Here is an 18,656-nt window from a genome sequence, read left to right as displayed (position 1 = left end):
CCCCATCATGATAATAAAATCCTAATTAAAACTAAATGAATTTAAAGCCCAAACGAAAATAATAAAACTTAAATCTATTCTGAAAACGAGTAAATTGGAAAATAATTTAAAAAGCTTGAATGTTTTATGTACCCATGTTTATTAAGCTAGAACATGGAAATAATCTTAGAACTAGTTACAAACATGAGACAAAGAAAAATACTTACAAATCTGGGTCCTTAACTAATGCAGTTCGTAATTGTCACTCTTCACTAATATCTTAATTCTAACGCAATGGTGGTTTCACTTATGTGGAGAGATGACGAATGGTGGTCCGGATGCTGTGTTCGGACAAACACATGCTGGGCGATGTCCTGGGCGAAGATCTGCCATGGATAGAGCCTTGGGCGGCTCTCGGGATTCGGTCCCGGGGCGATGGTGACGGCGACAGCCAGCTGGAAGACTGGCCGGCCGTGGGCTGGGCACACGCGCTGACGGTGCAGGAAACTGGCGTTCCTTTGGAGGACAATGGATGTCCTGGATGTGGAGGGACCTCCGCGGCTGGAAGGCCGCCTCCGATGACCCTCGTGGAGTAGTCGGATTCCACGAGGTTTGCTACGTAGCACTGGCTACCCGTACACTCACTTCACTTCAACTTCCACGACTCTCGACATTGTATCGTCTCCGCGATCGGCGGTACGATCGCGTCGACCCAACTCTCGACTGTCGACCGACTCTTGGTCGACTCTCCTTCCTGGCTACTTTCCGACTCCTCTCGCTCCGACTGTTTGGGGTGGTTTTATAACTCCCAAATTAGGAGGTCTCTCCTTCTCTCTTTCACTTATTGCCTAAAACTCATTGTCTCTTTTCCACACTTATTAATAAACACCTCGTCATATTTAAAACTAAAATATTATGTTCTGCATATTATTTCTTATAAAACTAAATTATAATTAACTAAGATTAGAATGTATATAAAATGAAATACGTTTAAACTTATTAATTAAAAATAAACATACACTAAACATAGAATATTAAATCATTAAACTAATTTATATTTATGAAGATTAGAAAGGAATCATTAATTAATAATTGGAAATGATTCACCTCCTAATGTAGTGGTTGGCGCGTTCGCCTACCATACTTGAGGTCCTAGGTTCGATTCCTGGCAAGGTGGATGTGAAATACCTTCATACATATTATAAAATAATCGCTGATACGTTGCGATTGGTGCACTGGTGCAGTGCCTTATGTACCACGGGCGCGGATTAGAAAATGATGGCGCAAAAGTTAATTAGAGTTTTAAGTTAATATGTGGCAAGTTGGAATAATCAGCGCGCGTATAAATGAAGATGTATGAAATTTGAAGAAGAAAGGTTTGTATGTATCACAGAGGAATTAATTATGCGTTTTAATTTGTTATTTTTGAATATTTTTAAAAATACAAATATTCTTTAATGGCCATCGGTTTGCGAATTATTATTAAAAAAGGTTATGTTTTCCCCAGCGGAATGAAATAAATATTACAATTCATAACAGAGAACAGTTTGAACGTAAAAAAATATAAACATCGATCAATAAACAATTTGTACGTAAAAGAATTTGAGATAAATGAATTAGAAAGGTTATAAAAAATATAAGTAAAACATCAAAGAATTTTTGCCTGCCAGTCATTAAAGGACATATAAATAAAATGTGATTAAGATCTCCCATGCCTCCACATTCGCATTGGAGTCTAAAATTTTTATTTTAAACAGATGGGACGGAGTGCAACGGTGGCCAGACCTGATACGGCAGAAAGTTACAATCCTAGACCTATTGAGTTTACACGCGCCATTGTACCAAGGCTCGGAGGGAATATCAGGCAAAAATATATAAATATTTTAGTTTTGAGGGCCTTTTTAAAAACCATATAGAATAGCCTTGCTAGAAAATGAGAATCAAGTAGGGGAAGAGTGCAGGGTTCAAGCCACCGAATTCGCAACACTGCCACAAGACCAGAGCCCTGTTAATTTTTAAATATGATTTTAAGTAAGCCATGTTGACAATCAAATCACAAACATCAAAAGCTGCTTTGTCTAAAAGTGATAAAATGTTGGCATTTCTTTGTGCTGAGGTTATAATCATCCATGATACCCCTATCCGAAACTTATGGTGCATAGGACACCACATTGGTACACCAAATACAATGTAACATGATTATCTGTTAGGTTTCATATGTTTCAGGTGTTGGTTCAGCGACAGTAAAATATTACAGGGGAAACCACCGTAAATCAATACTTCACGTTGAACTTACCAGGAAAGCAACCCAGGACCTCAAGCATGGTTGGTGAACGCACCAACTACTATACTATGAGGCGGATTTATTTCCTCATATTTTTTTTTTCAGGATTTTTCTCTCAGCCGCCGTCTTCCGATTCACCACCTGGAGAAGCTGCGCAGCATCCTTTCTCACTCCATCCTCAAATCTCAGCTTGGGTTTTCCCACTAATCCCCTTACAGCTGTGTGTCTGCTCATTAATAAGGCATTTGCTCTACATGTCTGCCCAATTTAATTTAAGTAGTTTCATATGTGTTCAAAGATTTTTACCCGAGAGTTATTGAGTCGAATATACTTGCCTGGGATTTCGTTTCACGTACAGAACTGTATTCTTAATCTGCTAGGACACAGGTAAAAATCTTAATATTGAATGCATGGTGAACATATTAGGTGTGTAAAATAAAACACTTTTTGGTAAGGAAACTAAAATTATTATTACAATATACACCCTAGTTGAAATCTGTGGCATTTAGGTAAAGAGGTTCATGTCACTTAAATTGTGAAAATGAGTTGCAATTTCACTCTATAAAGAGGTAGGTTGGGTGAAGAGACACAAGTTTGGAAAAATTTACTCATCTCAACATTTCAATAATAATATTGGTTGAGGTTGTATAATTCGAAAGTACTATTAGGTAAACAAGTAAATGTTACTTGTATTAAATTGAATTTAAGAACATGGAAAAATAAAAAGAAACACAATACAAGTTGTACAGCTTTATCTATTTCATTTTTGAGTTATGCATCTAATGTTTATTCTAAGACATAGTCAAAATTGAATGTTAAAAAAAAAATCAGTAAGAAGCTAAAAATGGCTCTCCTGCACAATCAGCTAAAAGTGACTTGCACCTTTTTACCCGAATGCCACAGATATTACAACATATCTAGTAAACATTACAACATTTTACTACTAAATATTGTTAATTTAACCGCTGCTTTTTTGTAAAAGCTGTGCGAATCTGTTAGTAATGAGTAACGATACATCAATGAATCTGTCCACGCAATTTGTCATGCATGTTTCTGTTTTAGAATCCAATTTGTTTCCAGGTTTATCCATGCACTTATCCCAACAGAAATCGTTGAACTCGTGGATCTAAAATTAAAATATTAATTATTAGCTTTCTACATCATACTATATTATTAATTATTAGCACTCTACATCATACTATATTATTATTTATCTTGAAGATACAACAAAAATAACATGTTATTAAAAAACATATGAATTAATCATAATAGTAATAGTTTGTTACAAACATTACGATTTCTTATCTACTACATTTTTTACAGTAATAGACTTCTCTGGATTATGCGTAGTCTGCCTAACTAGGTAAAACCTGTTTTGAGGCAGACATTTTTATGTGTAAAGCAAAATAAACAAAAACATGACTACCTACTAATGAATTTATTGAACAATTGTACAATTTTAAGTATCCATTTTATTTTTTATGCAGTGTATCTAAACTAATTTTCTGACTTCTCTCTACCTAAGTCCAGTAACCCTTTTTTGGTAAATTTGTTAAATTGAATTCGGGTTATCGTTTTACAATGTTCGGGCAACAGGCACATTGAATATTTTAGGACCCAAAAATCCGATTGGATTATTTGATACACCTTTATCAATCAGTAAAAATATTTTTTATAGTTATTTATGTTTTGATATTGATGAGAGAATGTAGAAGAATAACTGAAAAGACTAAAAAATAAAAATTTAATACACTTTTTAAAAACCAAGAGAATGATGCAAGGATTCAGAAACATTAGGTACCTACCACAAATTCTAGCTACATGATTTTATATACTTATACAATTTATCGTATTTAACAAGGGTACATACTCCGTTCCAAGCAAGGCAATTTACATTTTAATACATAGTAATAATATACTAGTTAATTAATTTTACTTGTGGCTTTTAAATAAACGTTTAACTTTAAATTATAAATGGCAACCAACATTATATTTACATACATAATGTAAATTACCAACATATTTTAATTTAAATGATTATAATTTACGAACCTGGGCATTGAATTGAGCTTTTTGTTTCTCAACCATAAGAAATTCTTGCAACTCATTTTCATTTCCTTTTCCAGCTACAGAAGAAAAATCAAAGTCCGTCATGGCGATAAGATTTTATTGTTTAATATTCTATGATTTATGGGAAACAAGGGTTGATAAATGAATGCACGAATTAATTATGCACTCTGACCACAGTCACCAAAAAGTTAGGTTAGTCACAGACAACAGATCACATATTCTGGTGACAGATGACAGAGCACTAGAGACAAAGATAGAGATGCAGACACATCATAGACAGACTGCACAGATCATTATGTTGCCATTATTTGTGAAGAAAAAATATTTTTCCCTTCAATATTTTTGTATTTTTGCATTATGGTTTCTGTGCGTCATTCTATGTTTAAAAATCTATGGTTAAATCTCATCGACGTTTTGGCTTTTGGTATAATACACAGATTACAGATATCGTATAATATATCCAATATATCCAGATATCTGTAGTCTGTGAATAGCTATAGTCTGTGGTTTTGGCTTGACGTTTTCTTGTACTGTCATCGTAAATTTCATCAATAATGGATGATTTTGGAGATAATTTTGATCAGCCCGAAGTAGATCCTGCCGCGGATTTCTTGGCTAGGCAGCAGGATCAACTCGCAGGACTTGAAGACGAACTGGAACCAACGATTCCAACTGCCGCTACTCTTATCGACGATGAACCATCCGTTCCAGGTCTGTGGGCGTAAACTTAAACGATTTCACTTTTTAGTAGCATAATCTAATAGAAAAAATTTCATTCATCATATTCCATCTGTATATTTTCATGCTAGTTACTTTGATCAAGACTTTAATAATTCTTCAGTGAGTAGACTATAAAACACATTGACCGCAATTAATGAGTACGATTTTGTTTTAACATTTTGTGTATATTATGCCTTTAAGTGTTTTTTAACTCTAGGAAGATATCTGATTTCATCAATTTAAACTATGTTGTGAGCAAACTACTATTTTACATTTCTTTTAGCTTATGACAACCCTTCACCAACACCATCTAATAATCGACATATAGATAAAGAGGAACCTGAAAAAATAAAAATATGGAGGGAAGAACAAAAGCTGCGGCTCGAGCAAAAAGGTGGGTGATCAGATCGCCTTTTGACCAAAGATGAATATATTTTTTATTTAAGTATTGAAAATAAATTACTTTATTTTAGATGCCGAGGAAGAAGTTAAAAAGGAAGAAATGAGAGTAGCTGCTAAGAAGGAATTGGAAGAGTGGTATGCTAATCATGAAGAGCAGATCAGCAAAACAAAATCAGCTAACAGGTCTGTATTTTCTTGTCACTAAAATTCTAATTGGAAATAATCTATAGTTTAATTTCCTTACAGGAAACCAATAATAAGTATATTGCATTTAATCGTTTCTTAAATTGGTATTAATTTCATGTACTTATAATATTTATAATTTCTTGAAGGCTGAGTCCAGCTACTTTCCTGAGAATCGGTGTATTCATGAGATCCCCGTATTCAATTTCTATTGATTCATAAATAGTATTGTTACTTAAATAAACTATTGTAAGACGTCACTCCCCATTATGTACACAAGAATTATTTATTTCTTTTACGTAATGGGAAACGTTAATGAAAATATATGTATTTGATTAATGTAAAAAATTGTATTTAGTTGTAATATTGTATTTTTATTTGTTATTAATAAATAAATAAAAAAAATTCACACCCGATTGAAATTTTTTGAATAAATTAATTTGCGGTCTGGGTGATGTTTTGAGTAAGTCCAAATGCTTGCAGACTGGCTAGATTTTCTCCCTAGGGAGTTGTTCATATTTAAATTTGTTGCAACAGAGAGGGAAAACATTTTTGAGAAAGGAATATGGGAGTCTAGGCATTTACAGGGCTAATGACCTGTCATTGGCTGGTATAAGTGGCCACTTTACACACTGTAAAATTCACCATTTTGCCTATGTTTAAACATCCACATTTCCTTAACTCTTCCATCTGTTGTCTTGAATTACGTCATACCAAAAACCCGTACGACTTTTGCTCAGAGACATCTCTCATTTATCGCACTGAGAGTTTCCAATATTTTGTAAGAGCGTATTAAGTTCTCAAAGACAAAAACTATTTTCAAGAGAGGAGTTAAGGACTGGATTTTCCTTAGTGGGAGGGATTTGAGTGGGAAACTCCTTGATGATTTTCCAAATGTTTGAGTTTACTTTTTTACCATATTAATGTGCCCTATATATGTTTTTAAAATTCTTTTTTGTGTTTCTGATCCTATATTTTTGGTGATATACTCATGTTTCTGTGTAAACTAATTGCTCATCCCATCTCTACACAGGACTTTTATTCCCACGGAGTAATGACTTATGTCTCAAATAATGTGCAATAAACTAATGTACATAAATAAAAGAGCTGAAACCTTTATTTTGTGGGTGAGATTCATCCGGCTGAACCATTTGGACATGCTTAAAACATTGTCGAATAATTGCAGTTTTACTGTATTATTATTATTAGCATTTTATGCTCACTTCGTGGTCAGTGCGTTAGCCTACCATTCAAAGTCTCGGATTCAATTCCTGACATGGTTGACTGGAAATATTTATTTAACAGGATGTTTTTACACTGCAATATTTCATAGTTCTTGTACTAGCAATATTTCATAGTTCTTGTACTATCACATGAAGCATAAAACAAATATTTTCCTTTATGTAACAAAAAATCTGCAATTGGTATACCAATGCAATGCCTTATGCACCATCAGGTGCGGACGAGGGAATGTTTTTTTATATTGTAATATTTGGCTTTAAATATTTAATAATGTTCTCATAAAAATATGCTAATTTTATCTACTTTATAATGTTTTTCCATGCTAACCAGAGAGGCTGCCAAGTAAGTATATTGTACTTTTTTAATGCGTTTTGTTGTTAAAAATATTTATTTAAATATTAGTCGATATTGTGGCCCCGTTGTTCTGCATTCATGATGTACGTTGTTGCTATGTTACAATTTGCTTTTAAAATAATCATAAATCATTAAATGTGGGTGGGTCTAATTTCATCTAGTCGAAAATATAACATAATTATTCTGGTATGTCAATAAAGTAGAGATGATTTTAATGTTAGCTACAATAATAATGTACATTAGAAAAAGTATATGTCTTAATTCATTTAAGCAAAAATCTAATCATCATTATGAGGAAGTTCAATGGTTTTTAATTTTTTTTTATTTGTTAATAGACTGTTAAACTAAGTCAAAAAATATTTTTTTAAATTTTTGTATATTGTATTATCGGCGCTACGATTTTTCAAAGTTTTATATTTCTGAAATAACTCCGCGTGTAACGTCAGAGGTTCATTTCCGCTTATTCTCATTCAGTTCTTCCCATTGGTCCAGAAGCGACAAGCAGACCGGAAATCTTCCATAGCTCTCAGATCATAGGTTGATTCACATGAACCAGTGACGTCATTTAAAGTAGTGCGTTTTTATGAAAATATTTTTTATTATTTTTTCTGTACATTTTCAAGAAACTTTGGCGTACAATTGAATGCTCTAATTTTTACCCCGCGTAAGAAAACATTTTTGTATCCAATTTCCCGTAGGGCTGAAGTTCCTCATTGAATATATTGATTTCTGGTTATCAGGTTACAAGAGGAGATCCCAGCAGAATGCTCGTGTGAGGTTTTCTTGTAATTTGAACTATTTAATGCCCAAAATACTTACGACTTTCGTTCAGAGAAATATCTCTTTTGTGGCCCTAAGGGTGTTCAATGTCCTGGATGAACGTAATATTATTACGCTCTCCAAAATGAAAGCCATTTTCTAGAGAAGTGTACAGGTTTGGATTTTGTCTAAGGAAAGAAACTGAAAGAGACTGCTGCGAGACATTACATAAATGTACATATTCTTAATCGTGTTGTCCAAATGTTAATTAAAATTGATATTTATGTAATAATTGTTATTTTTGCATTCTTTAATAATATGTATGCTTTCACTTTCCATTATGTTGTATTCCAACTCAACACGAGGCTCTTGGCCTCATGGAGTTAGGGATACGTAATTATTTTTTTGTAATAAGTACCTTCATATAAATAAATAAATATATTTATAGATTGTAAACAATGCTTCTTGATTGTAGCTCCTTTTTATGAATAAGTTTGTTATGTGTTATTGCTGAACTTTATTGAGTATCAGTTGGCTGAAATGATTATGTATTTAGTTAGAAACCATTTGGAATGACTGAACTTGAAATGATGTGTTTATTTTTCTTATGCACTGTTTTTTTCCACAGAAATGCAGAGAAGCAGTTTGTTGCCGAGAGTGATGAGATGGAACCAGGAACTGAATGGGAAAGAATCGCTAAACTTTGCGACTTTAACCCCAAGTCAACTAAATCGAGCAAAGATGTTTCCAGAATGCGATCTATTATTCTTCAACTGAAACAGACAAATTTAGTTACTCCAAAAAAGGCTTAAATATGCAACATACTTCGCCCAATCTCATTCCTGAAGCATTTTGGCTCTCATGCTAGTAATGTCTCGATACATTAACTCCTATTATGTACTGTTATAGATTAATGTCGGTTTGACTTTGTTTTCTTTGTCATTATATTATTATAATATATATTTTAAGCAGTAATTTTTTGATTACGCAACAAACATGTAAACATTTAGTTGCGCTGCATTAAAACTAACATAGTATTATGAAGTGTAAACTGTCAAATATCAGACTGTTATAAATAAAAGTATATCTAAAAAATATAATTGTTTTATATTTCTAACTCACTGGTCATAAAAAACAGTACAAACTACAAATATTATATTACTGGAGGGTACTTCTTCTTCTTCTTTATGTGTCATGTCAAGTCCCCTTGATGTCGACTATCACTTGAGAAAATGTGTCCCTGTCTCAGGGCAGCTCTAAACAGCGCCTCGATGGAGGTCTGCCTTCTGCTCACTCCTCGTCGATTCTCTATTTCGCCTTTTATGATTTAGGTGCAGTAGTTCGTACTTTTCTCCTCTAGCGCATGCCCCAGATAGGACACTTTCCAGACTTTGATATTTGTCAGCAACTGTCTATCTGCTCTTTGGAGCACGTTTGCGTTGCTGACCATATCGGCTCATGGAATGCGTAGCATTCTATGATGAACTCACATTTTAAATACCTCTAGCCGGTTTATAGTACCTACTGATCTTGAGGGTCCGTACAAAAGCACTGACCAAACATAGCACCTAACCATTATTTGCCGAAGTTTCAGGCTGAGGCTATCATTACAGAAAACATTTCTCATTTTATTGAATGCTGCACAAGCTGCCTTTATTCTGCATTTGATTTTGGTTTCTGGGTCGATGTTTTCAATTAGGACACTTCCATGGTATTTAAATTTGTCAACTCTATAATAGCACCGTTTAAGGTGAGACGTGCTTGTGCGTGGTCCTGACAGCTGAATACCATGAACTTTGTTTTGCTAATGTTTATGTTGAGTCACAACCTTACACCTGCATTATTGATTCTATTGATGAGGACTTGCAGGTTGTTAATATTATCTACAAGAAAAACAGTGTCCTGGGCATATCTGATGTTATTGATGCAGACACCATTTTATTTGACCCCCATATCTATATTGTGGAGTGCTTTAAATGCTGAATCCGAGTACAAGTTAAACGACATCGATGACAAAACACAACCTTGACTCCATGCTGGATTAAGTTTCCCTTCAATGTTCCACTTCCAGTTTGTTGGCTCCAATACAGGTTTTTTAGAATGTTTATTCCCATTAGATCTCCATGTTTATCTCTATCTAATGCTTTTTCATAGTCTATGAAGCCGAAGAAAACATCCCTCTTTAGGTCACGGAATTCCTGTATTAGCGCATTTATTGCCAGCAATGCCTCTCTAGTCCCAAAGCCACTTCTGAAAATCGTCCAGATCGCTTTCACATTTTATTCTTATGGAATAGATAATTTTTAAGAATACTTTCAAAATGTGGCTCGTAAGATTTATCAGTCGGTAATCATAACATTTTTTTAATGAAAATGGATTTAAGCAAGTCTTAAGGGATAGTCCCTGTATCATAAATCATGTTAAATAACCTAAGAAGGTGGTCAATGTTATTATCGTCAATCAATTTTTAAATCTCATTGGGTATTTCGCCAGATCCACAGGCCTTTTTATTCTCGCTGTTAGAAACGGCATTAAGAATTTCAGACTTTAATATTAATATTCCAGAATTCAGACTGATTATGCCAACATCAGGTCTGTTGTCATTTAAAAGCGTAACACTATAGTTCTCTTATGTCGTCATTATACCCGCTTTCTGTTCAGACCAGATTGTTGCTTCAGTTTTTTGTGCAAATTAAAAGCATTGTGCATTTCGTTACATCTTTCCAGTTCTTCGCATTGTTTTTTGACCCATTTTCCCTTTGCCTTTCTAACTTTTTGTTCGATTGATAGTTGGAAGTTTCTATATTTATTTGGATCATTGGCAGCTCTTCTTTTTTTCTCCATCAAGTCTAAAGTCCATGTTATCCAACATTTTTCACGAACCGTTCGGTCTGCTTTTAAATGTTCGTCACAGACATTATTTCGAAGCTAGAAAAGCTGTTTTCTTCCGACCCCTCTACATCCCTCGATCTTCCCTTTCGTGACAAGCTGAAGTATGGCATATTTATTACCTCTCAACACATGACCAAAATATGACATCTTACGGAGCTTATCGGTGGTGAATAGTTCTCTATTCGTGGGTGCTATATAGGCATCATTTAGTTTTCACTAAATAAATATTTTAAAGTAAAGCTGTGTTTTTTTTTTAGCGTTTTTCATTTAAGAATACCGATTATCCCGACTTGATATGTCAACTTTAAAGTAAAGTACTTTGCTTAGGTCTCGCCATATCTTCTTCAGCCTTAGCTTCAAAGTTCTGTAAAATTTGCACCCGCATCTTTTTTGCTATTATTGCAGTCTTAATTTTGCCGGTGATGCTTTTATCAGCAATGCATCATGACAATTATACATAATGATCTCATTTTGTAATAATAATTTATACTATATATAATGGCGCAGAGCCAATTTTGTTACTTTGCTGTAAAGTGTAAAAACTACATTTTACTTATTAGAGCCAAATTGATTTACATTCAGGCTACTCGCTTCTTCACTTTTCGATCCATAGACATCTGAGTTGGCAGATACAGTATGTATTATTATTTAGCACGCAACACAGTGCATTAGCCAAATTTTCTATAAATGATTTAAGAAACTGGAAATATATTTTTTCTAAAAGGCATTTTATCAGAACAAAACTGTTGAAAAAAGTCATCACATAAATTAACTGGCCGTTTCAAGCATTCCGTACGTTGCGGAACAAATTTTTCAGCCATTTTCCTAAATTTTTTCAGTCTCCTTTGAATGAATGTCGAGCTATAACTGAGGCATGGAAGTATGACCAAGACGAAAAGGTTCTGGAACGTAACTGGCCCCATGCGTAATATCACGAATCACACGCCTGAGAGTATTCGGTAGTGAAGCTGTTGAAAGACAAAAATGTGTTAGTATTCGTGATGCTTGCGTATAATACATAATATATGTATTGACTGTCATACTAATGAAATTATACCACTAAGGTAACATTTAAAAAGTTGTATTTTGTGAGAAGAAAAATATTTTGAGAAGTTAAAAACTATATTTATTTTTAATGATTTCACAACTCAAAAAAAAACATATCAGCCTTGTATTTTTATGAAGATCCTTAAACAGTCCAAGTTAGTTGCTTGATTTGTGATGTATTGACATCAAAAATGTTACCTGTGAAGTATAAAAACTTGTTAAAAATATTTGAGTTTATGATAAGTAAACAATTTTTTAATTAGAATAATTTTGTATATGTTTTTGTTTTAATTATCAAATCTTTATAATTATAATTCATAAAACACAATTAGTTTGATTATCTATTTAAAGGACATTATATCGATTGTTCTATTACTAGGAATCTTCTATAATACAAATAACTGATTCGTTTTTATATTATGAAGAACTTAATTCCAAAATATTTTCTGGTAGATAAAGTTCATGATTAACAACCACAATCTAGCTAGTAATAAGATGTTGGAAGTCATCCTCATAAATATAATGTTGTTTTATTATTATTGGAGAATCGCATGGAAGTATAGGTGTTAACGGGTAACGGATTCAATCCAGTACTTGTCTACAAAGATTTTGACATATTCAAAATAATATTGTTTTGATTCATATTATACATTTGTCATTTTTCATTACTCACCTGAAAATTTTGTGTCCTTCATAGTAAATATTGACAATTGTTTACATTTTTCAAAAATCATCGCAAAAGAAAGATCAGTCAAGGGACATTGAGATACATTTAATTCTGTTAATGTTTCTGTACATCTCCCTTCTAACAGTTTACTCATACCATCATCAGAAATCTGAAAAAGTTATTAATTACTTATTATAATTATAAAAAATACAAAACACTCTTTAAACAATTTATTTGTGTGCAGTCTAATCAAATTATCAACACTAATTTTTTGTCTTTTTATTCCATCATTTAAAAAATTTCACGCTTTTATGAAAAAGGAAAGAAGGTTTTAATTTAATTTAATATCAACTCTAATTTATCTCAATTTTAATATATTCATTGTACTTATACAGGGTGTTCTTTAAACCCTGTCACATCCGAAACCACGATGATCAGTATGGGCAAAAAGACATATTAGCATATTTAAAAAAAATATTTAGAACAAAAAAAATTTTTAAGAATAAAATATTAAAAAAAAAAAAATGGTTGCTTACTTCTGCAGGGGAGAAGTGAGGGGAGCGCGGCGCAGTATCAGACTCCCCCCCCTCCCCTCGTTTCTCCCCTACAGAAGTAAGCAACCATTTGCTTTTTGTGATATTTAATTTTTAAAAATTTTATTCATTCTAAAAAAATATTTTAATGTGCCAATATGTCTTTTTGCCCATACTGATCATTGTGGTTTCGGATGTGACAGGGTTTAATGAACACTCTGTATAGAGGAAACCTATAAACGACTGCCGATTTTGTGTTTTTTTTTTCATGTTTTAATAATTATTACATTACCTGAAAAGTTATTTTTTTAAATAAAATGGGCATAGCAATTCACAAAAAAAGTTATATAAATAATAATTAGTGTCATGGTATTTATTCTCCATTGAATACTGAGTATTGTTTTAATTAGCACAAAAATGAAAGGAGATAAAAAAAATTCTTACATTCAGACCCGAAATAGTTAAAGCTGCAATTTTCAAACCAGATAATGTGGTCATTGATGCATCACTTATGTTTGCACAATTAGTTAAATCGAGAATTGTTACTTCGGGACAGTGGTTAACCAGTATTTTAATTAAATTATCATCAAAAACATCACACTTTCTAACAGCAAAAAAATTTAACTGGGGGATTTTGGGAAATAATTTTGCGAATCCTGAAAATTAAAACACAACAATATTACAATAATTTAATATTATTATAAGTTAGACAAGATAGGTAGAATACTAGGAGGGTTCAAAATTCAGTAATTGTCTAAAATATTAGTAGGTACCTATAAAGATATACATATGGTGAATAGATACATGGTGAATATATCATTCGAAAGGCACTTAACAGCTGGACAAGAGGGTTCACAATTGGAGGGAGGAAGTTATCCAACCTGAGATATGCTGATGACACCACACGTCCGAATAAATGCTGCCAGTTCAGACCTGAGACTGAGTGAATATGAGCAAAACTAAGCTTATGATTTGATCGAGATAATAAATTAGCACCATTATCCTTGTTGTATAACTTAGAAAGAGCCAACAATTCAATTTATTCAGGTTCTTTCATCAGCGATGGTGGTGGGTGTGAAGTGAAGTGTCGAAGGGACAAGGTGGCACGGACGTCAACCGACAAATGGAGCGGCTTAGTCACTGAATTATCAGAATTATCACTGACGAATGCCTACAGAAGAGTACAACACCGTTCTAGATGGAGGGAAACTGTCCACAGATGAGCCATGCCTAGAGTCAGGTGTAATCACCATCCTCAGACATGAGGCATGGATTGAAGAGATGAAGGTAATTAAAATATTTCTATAGTAAGCATTTCCAACATTTCTATGTCTGGGCGGATGAAGAATACAGTTCTGTGAGTGAAATAAAACCAGAATTCTGGATGAGTGTTTTCGACTTGATGGGTACTTTCAGGTAAACATTTCGAAATGGGGAATCATTTAATTTCATTATTCCTTAACTGGCACCTAAAGTGTATGATTGTTATCTTCTTTGTAATACAAATTATCCAGATATACTGCAATTTGAGTACCAGTGCAGTACCCTATTCGTCACTGGGTATGATAGAGAAATTACGGTGATGAAGAATTTCAACATTAAAAATATTCCACATTCCCAAATAGGTTTTAAGAAGAAAAAATAGAGGACATTTATATAATGAGATATACCAGATTTGAACCAACATTTTTATCTGTTTTAGAAGGAAAAATGTTTAAATCTTGGTTATTATACATGCATGGGCGCATGCATGCTTATACATACAGGGTGTTCATTAAACCCTGTCATATCCGAAACCACGATGATCAGTATGAGCAAGAAGACATATTGTGGTTTTGGATGTGACAGGGTTTAAAGAACACCCTGTATATATACATATGAATACATTGACAAAAAAAGTTTTATATACATTCATTTATATGAAAAAATATAAACTGTACTGCACAAGAGGTTTTCTCTTTTTTAATGAAGTATTTATTTCATTTTCTTCATGTGTACTTTTGCCTTAACTTTAATTTTACAACTTACGAAACATGTTAATTAAAAACTTGCAGGAGACTGCTGCGAGACATTGCATAGATTTATAAACTTGTAGTACTATTAAGCGTGTTGTCGAGATGTTTATTAAAATTTATGTTTATGTAATAATTTTTATTTGTAGTATTCTTTGTTTATTCATTTGATTTAGTTCTATGATAAACATAGTCTAATATATATTTACAATACAATGTTTACATCTATTTTTTTATTTTATTTTAATTTATAATATTCAAACTGTTCTTTTATATGTACACTTATATTAACCTATGAACATATGTTCACTATATACAATATATAAAATCTAGTATTTTTTACATATATAGGTACTCTTTACATTTCATTTTAAATATATTCACACTTTTTCATTTTTTTATGTTTTCTGGCATTTTCTCAATTAACTGTATTCCCTTGTACATAAGGCAGTTCTGGGATTGCTTTTGATTTCTTTTCCAGTCTTATATTTTTAGATCCTCTTGTTGCATAGTTATGAAAGAACTCATTACTTTTTGGTTTGTTTTGAAAATATCTCAGAACTATTCCTATAATAATTTTATTAATTTCATTGGCAACATTGAATTTGATTCTAATATCTAGAAGTTGAATCATTTTCTTAACTTTCGTGCGTCTCCCACATTTTAATATTATCCTCATCACTTTGTTCTTTCAATCTCCCTCATTACTTAAATACAAAGTACTGGAGCAATAATCAATGTGGGGAACTATAATACTTTTAAATATCAGCAGAGAAGTTTTAAGGTTTAGTTTATTCCTTATCCTTCCTAATAGGGATACCTTCTTTGCGATTTTCTTACTCGTATAGTCTGCATTTTTTGTAAAAGATAATTTAGAGTCAAGTCAAATCTCTCCATCTAATTCAACACTGTGATCACTATTAAAACAGCATTTCTTGCCAATTATTATACATTTTGTTTTTCCTACATTTAGTTGTAGCTTATTTGCTTTAAGCCATTTCGAACTGTTTTTAATTCTGTATTTATTTTCCTTATTGCTGAATCATATTCGTTATCAGCTACATAAATTAACGTATCGTCTGCAAATAGTTGAATTTGGTAGTCAGACGATGTCAAAGTCATATCATTAATGTACAAAATGAATAATAGTGGTCCCAGAACAGATCCTCGTGGAACTCCCAAATTTGCATATGATTGCTGAATTTTTCAAACCATTTCAGTTCTGTGTTTTGAATACTAATATTTTTTTTATTTTTAAATGATTATATTTCTGTCAATGGTTTCAAACGCTCTTTTAAAATCCAAAAATACTGCAATCACAAATTTATTTTTATCAATGTTCTCTTTCCAGTCATTTCAAACAATATTTAAGGTCATTTCACACAATTTTTTGCACCTAAATTCCGATTGCTGATCACATAGAATATTATTTACATCTAAAAATTTTGTTAGTTGTATCTTTACTACTTTTTCCAGAACTTGTTCATATTTTGGTAAGGTACAATTAGTCTAAAATCGTCACATTTTTTTGAGTATTTTATTTTTGGTATTGGAACTACTGTAGATATCTACCACTTCTCCGGAAAAACTCTTGTTTTAAGTGATTTATTGATTATTTCTATTTTTTTTCCCAATTACAGCAAACGCATCGCACATCAGATTTATGGTTATTCCACCGGGACTTGCCTTGATTTTGATAATATGCATGCCTCTCAACAAAGGGCTTTTGGCCTCATAGAGTTAGGGAAACGTTATTATTAAAAATACATAAAAATACAGAACATGTATTTTTAAATGATTGAATAAAAAAGGATAAAAAAATTTAAAAAAAACTAATAACTAAATATTTAAAAGTCGGCAGCTAAAAAGGCCCTTTTTTCAGCGTAAATGATTTATTTTTCAAACAACGTTTACTGGCACTCAGGCACTGGGGCAAGGGCCAACAATCTACCGATTTTTCCTCAGATCTACTAACTTTTAGTTTCTGGCTAAAAATTACAATATGTGGTGGTTGGCAATGATGACTATAAATACCTTACTTTTTTTGTTTGTTTATTTTTCCGTACGTATATTTACATAGAATTTTAATTACAAAAATACATCTTAAAATAAAGCTATAACATTCATTTTTTTTATTAGCTTATATAATTTTGATGTACAATACGGAAAAGAAATGCGATTGTTCACTATGATGATATGTTGTATATATTTACCCGTCTGTATGAACTTGGTTGAGAGCATTTTTAAAAAGATTTCTGGATTATCCAAAAGGCTGAGTTAAAGATAGCAAAAAAAAATACCTTCAGAAGTAACATCTTTGTAGTGCCTCATTTGAAGGGTTTTGAGATGTGAGCAAATCTCTAAAGCAGAAAGTGTCTCGTTACTCACAGCACAGTCTCCAAATGCAATCTCTTCCACATATGGATGTATCAGACTCTTTAAGAGATCTGTATCTTCCAATAAATTACACCTCTGTCTTGCAATTTTTAGAAATTCATTTTTTATTTGAATTGGGAGATACTGCAGTTCAAACTTGTACCACAAAAAATATTTAGACACTTGATAAATACATCTAAAATTATAATAAATGCATTAAAATATGACTAATGAAAGGACTTAAAATAATATTATTTATTTATTTAAAAACGCCCATAAGACTTTTACATGTATGTATAATAACATACCTACAGAAATAATACAGAAATATGATGAATGATGATGATGTTGATGGATATTTTAAAAATAGATAAATAATAAAATTAATTAAAAATATTACTGATAAAAATTATGCAATGAATTTGAAGATGAGTTCATAAATTGATATAAAATTATGTTGATTATGATGACGGTTAATGATGATAGTTGTATAAAAAATCCAAACAAATAATTCAAGGAATTTTCAATAACTTTAAATGTTGTTGATCTGGATGAAATATTAGCATCAGTGGTAAAAAAATCACAAAATACTTCAATTTAGGCTTCAAATCTTTATTAATAAGCTCTCTAAAGGGTTGAATCTTGTTTTCGTCCACAAAGATTGGGATATGCCCAAAATTTTGTTGATACTGTATTTGTTTAAATAAATCAATATTTTGTCAAATTTTATAGTAAAAACAATTTTCTTTACAACTTTAGTGAAAAAAGCAGATGTCTAATAGTCACAATAGCAACAATATTGGCCACGATATTGAAGAAGAAGAAAAGTTATAGTGATCGGGATTTCAGAATTCGTTAAGATTATCAATTAAATTAACTTAATGATAGTTTTAAAAAGATTATTATACTCACAAAGATTTTAAAGAACTAAGACGCGAAAATTTTATAGACATGATTTCTTGATTACTGTGAAAGTATTATGGATCTATCGGAGAGTTTTAGATTTTACTTTATTATGTTTTTCGTTCAAAACAACAATATTATACACCTGTATTATTTTTTGTCTGTTTTGTTTATTTACCAATATTTTGACAGCAAGTTTTAGTTGACGTAAGCGATTTCAAAGTTGCCAAAAT

The 18,656-nt window shown here is 32.1% G+C and overlaps 3 protein-coding genes across 4 annotated transcripts; 1 reads left to right on the top strand and 2 right to left on the bottom strand.

Moving 5' to 3' along the window:
- Positions 1–2,707: 2,707 nt before the first annotated feature.
- Positions 2,708–4,576, bottom strand: Tim8 (translocase of inner membrane 8). The gene is made up of 2 exons (XM_088234986.1): positions 4,316–4,576; positions 2,708–3,389 (listed from the first exon to the last, which is right to left on the bottom strand). The coding sequence occupies exons 1-2, from the start codon at positions 4,415–4,417 to the stop codon at positions 3,222–3,224; spliced, it is 270 nt and encodes an 89-aa protein (XP_088091112.1). The 5' UTR covers positions 4,418–4,576; the 3' UTR covers positions 2,708–3,221.
- A 165-nt stretch (positions 4,577–4,741) lies between these two features.
- Positions 4,742–9,088, top strand: LOC148275937 (clathrin light chain-like). Of its 2 annotated transcripts, XM_088234984.1 has the most exons (5): positions 4,743–5,044; positions 5,337–5,447; positions 5,527–5,638; positions 7,211–7,222; positions 8,622–9,082. In XM_088234984.1, exons 1-5 carry the CDS (start codon positions 4,888–4,890, stop codon positions 8,803–8,805), a joined length of 576 nt encoding a protein of 191 aa, XP_088091110.1. In that variant the 5' UTR covers positions 4,743–4,887; the 3' UTR covers positions 8,806–9,082. The 2 variants fall into 2 exon arrangements, with proteins under 2 accessions (XP_088091111.1, XP_088091110.1); XM_088234985.1 differs by lacking the exon at positions 7,211–7,222 and having other exon boundaries at positions 4,742–5,044; positions 8,622–9,088.
- A 1,710-nt stretch (positions 9,089–10,798) lies between these two features.
- Positions 10,799–18,616, bottom strand: LOC148275936 (protein AMN1 homolog). The gene is made up of 5 exons (XM_088234988.1): positions 18,433–18,616; positions 17,445–17,716; positions 13,577–13,788; positions 12,606–12,768; positions 10,799–11,853 (listed from the first exon to the last, which is right to left on the bottom strand). The coding sequence occupies exons 1-5, from the start codon at positions 18,471–18,473 to the stop codon at positions 11,747–11,749; spliced, it is 795 nt and encodes a 264-aa protein (XP_088091114.1). The 5' UTR covers positions 18,474–18,616; the 3' UTR covers positions 10,799–11,746.
- Positions 18,617–18,656: the final 40 nt, after the last annotated feature.

This window comes from Micrasema longulum, unplaced genomic scaffold, assembly GCF_059751315.1.
Source record: "Micrasema longulum isolate JH-2025_06_02 unplaced genomic scaffold, ASM5975131v1 h1tg001315l, whole genome shotgun sequence".
In the NCBI taxonomy this organism is placed as follows: domain Eukaryota; kingdom Metazoa; phylum Arthropoda; class Insecta; order Trichoptera; family Brachycentridae; genus Micrasema; species Micrasema longulum.
This window is presented reverse-complemented; position numbering and strand designations above follow the sequence as displayed.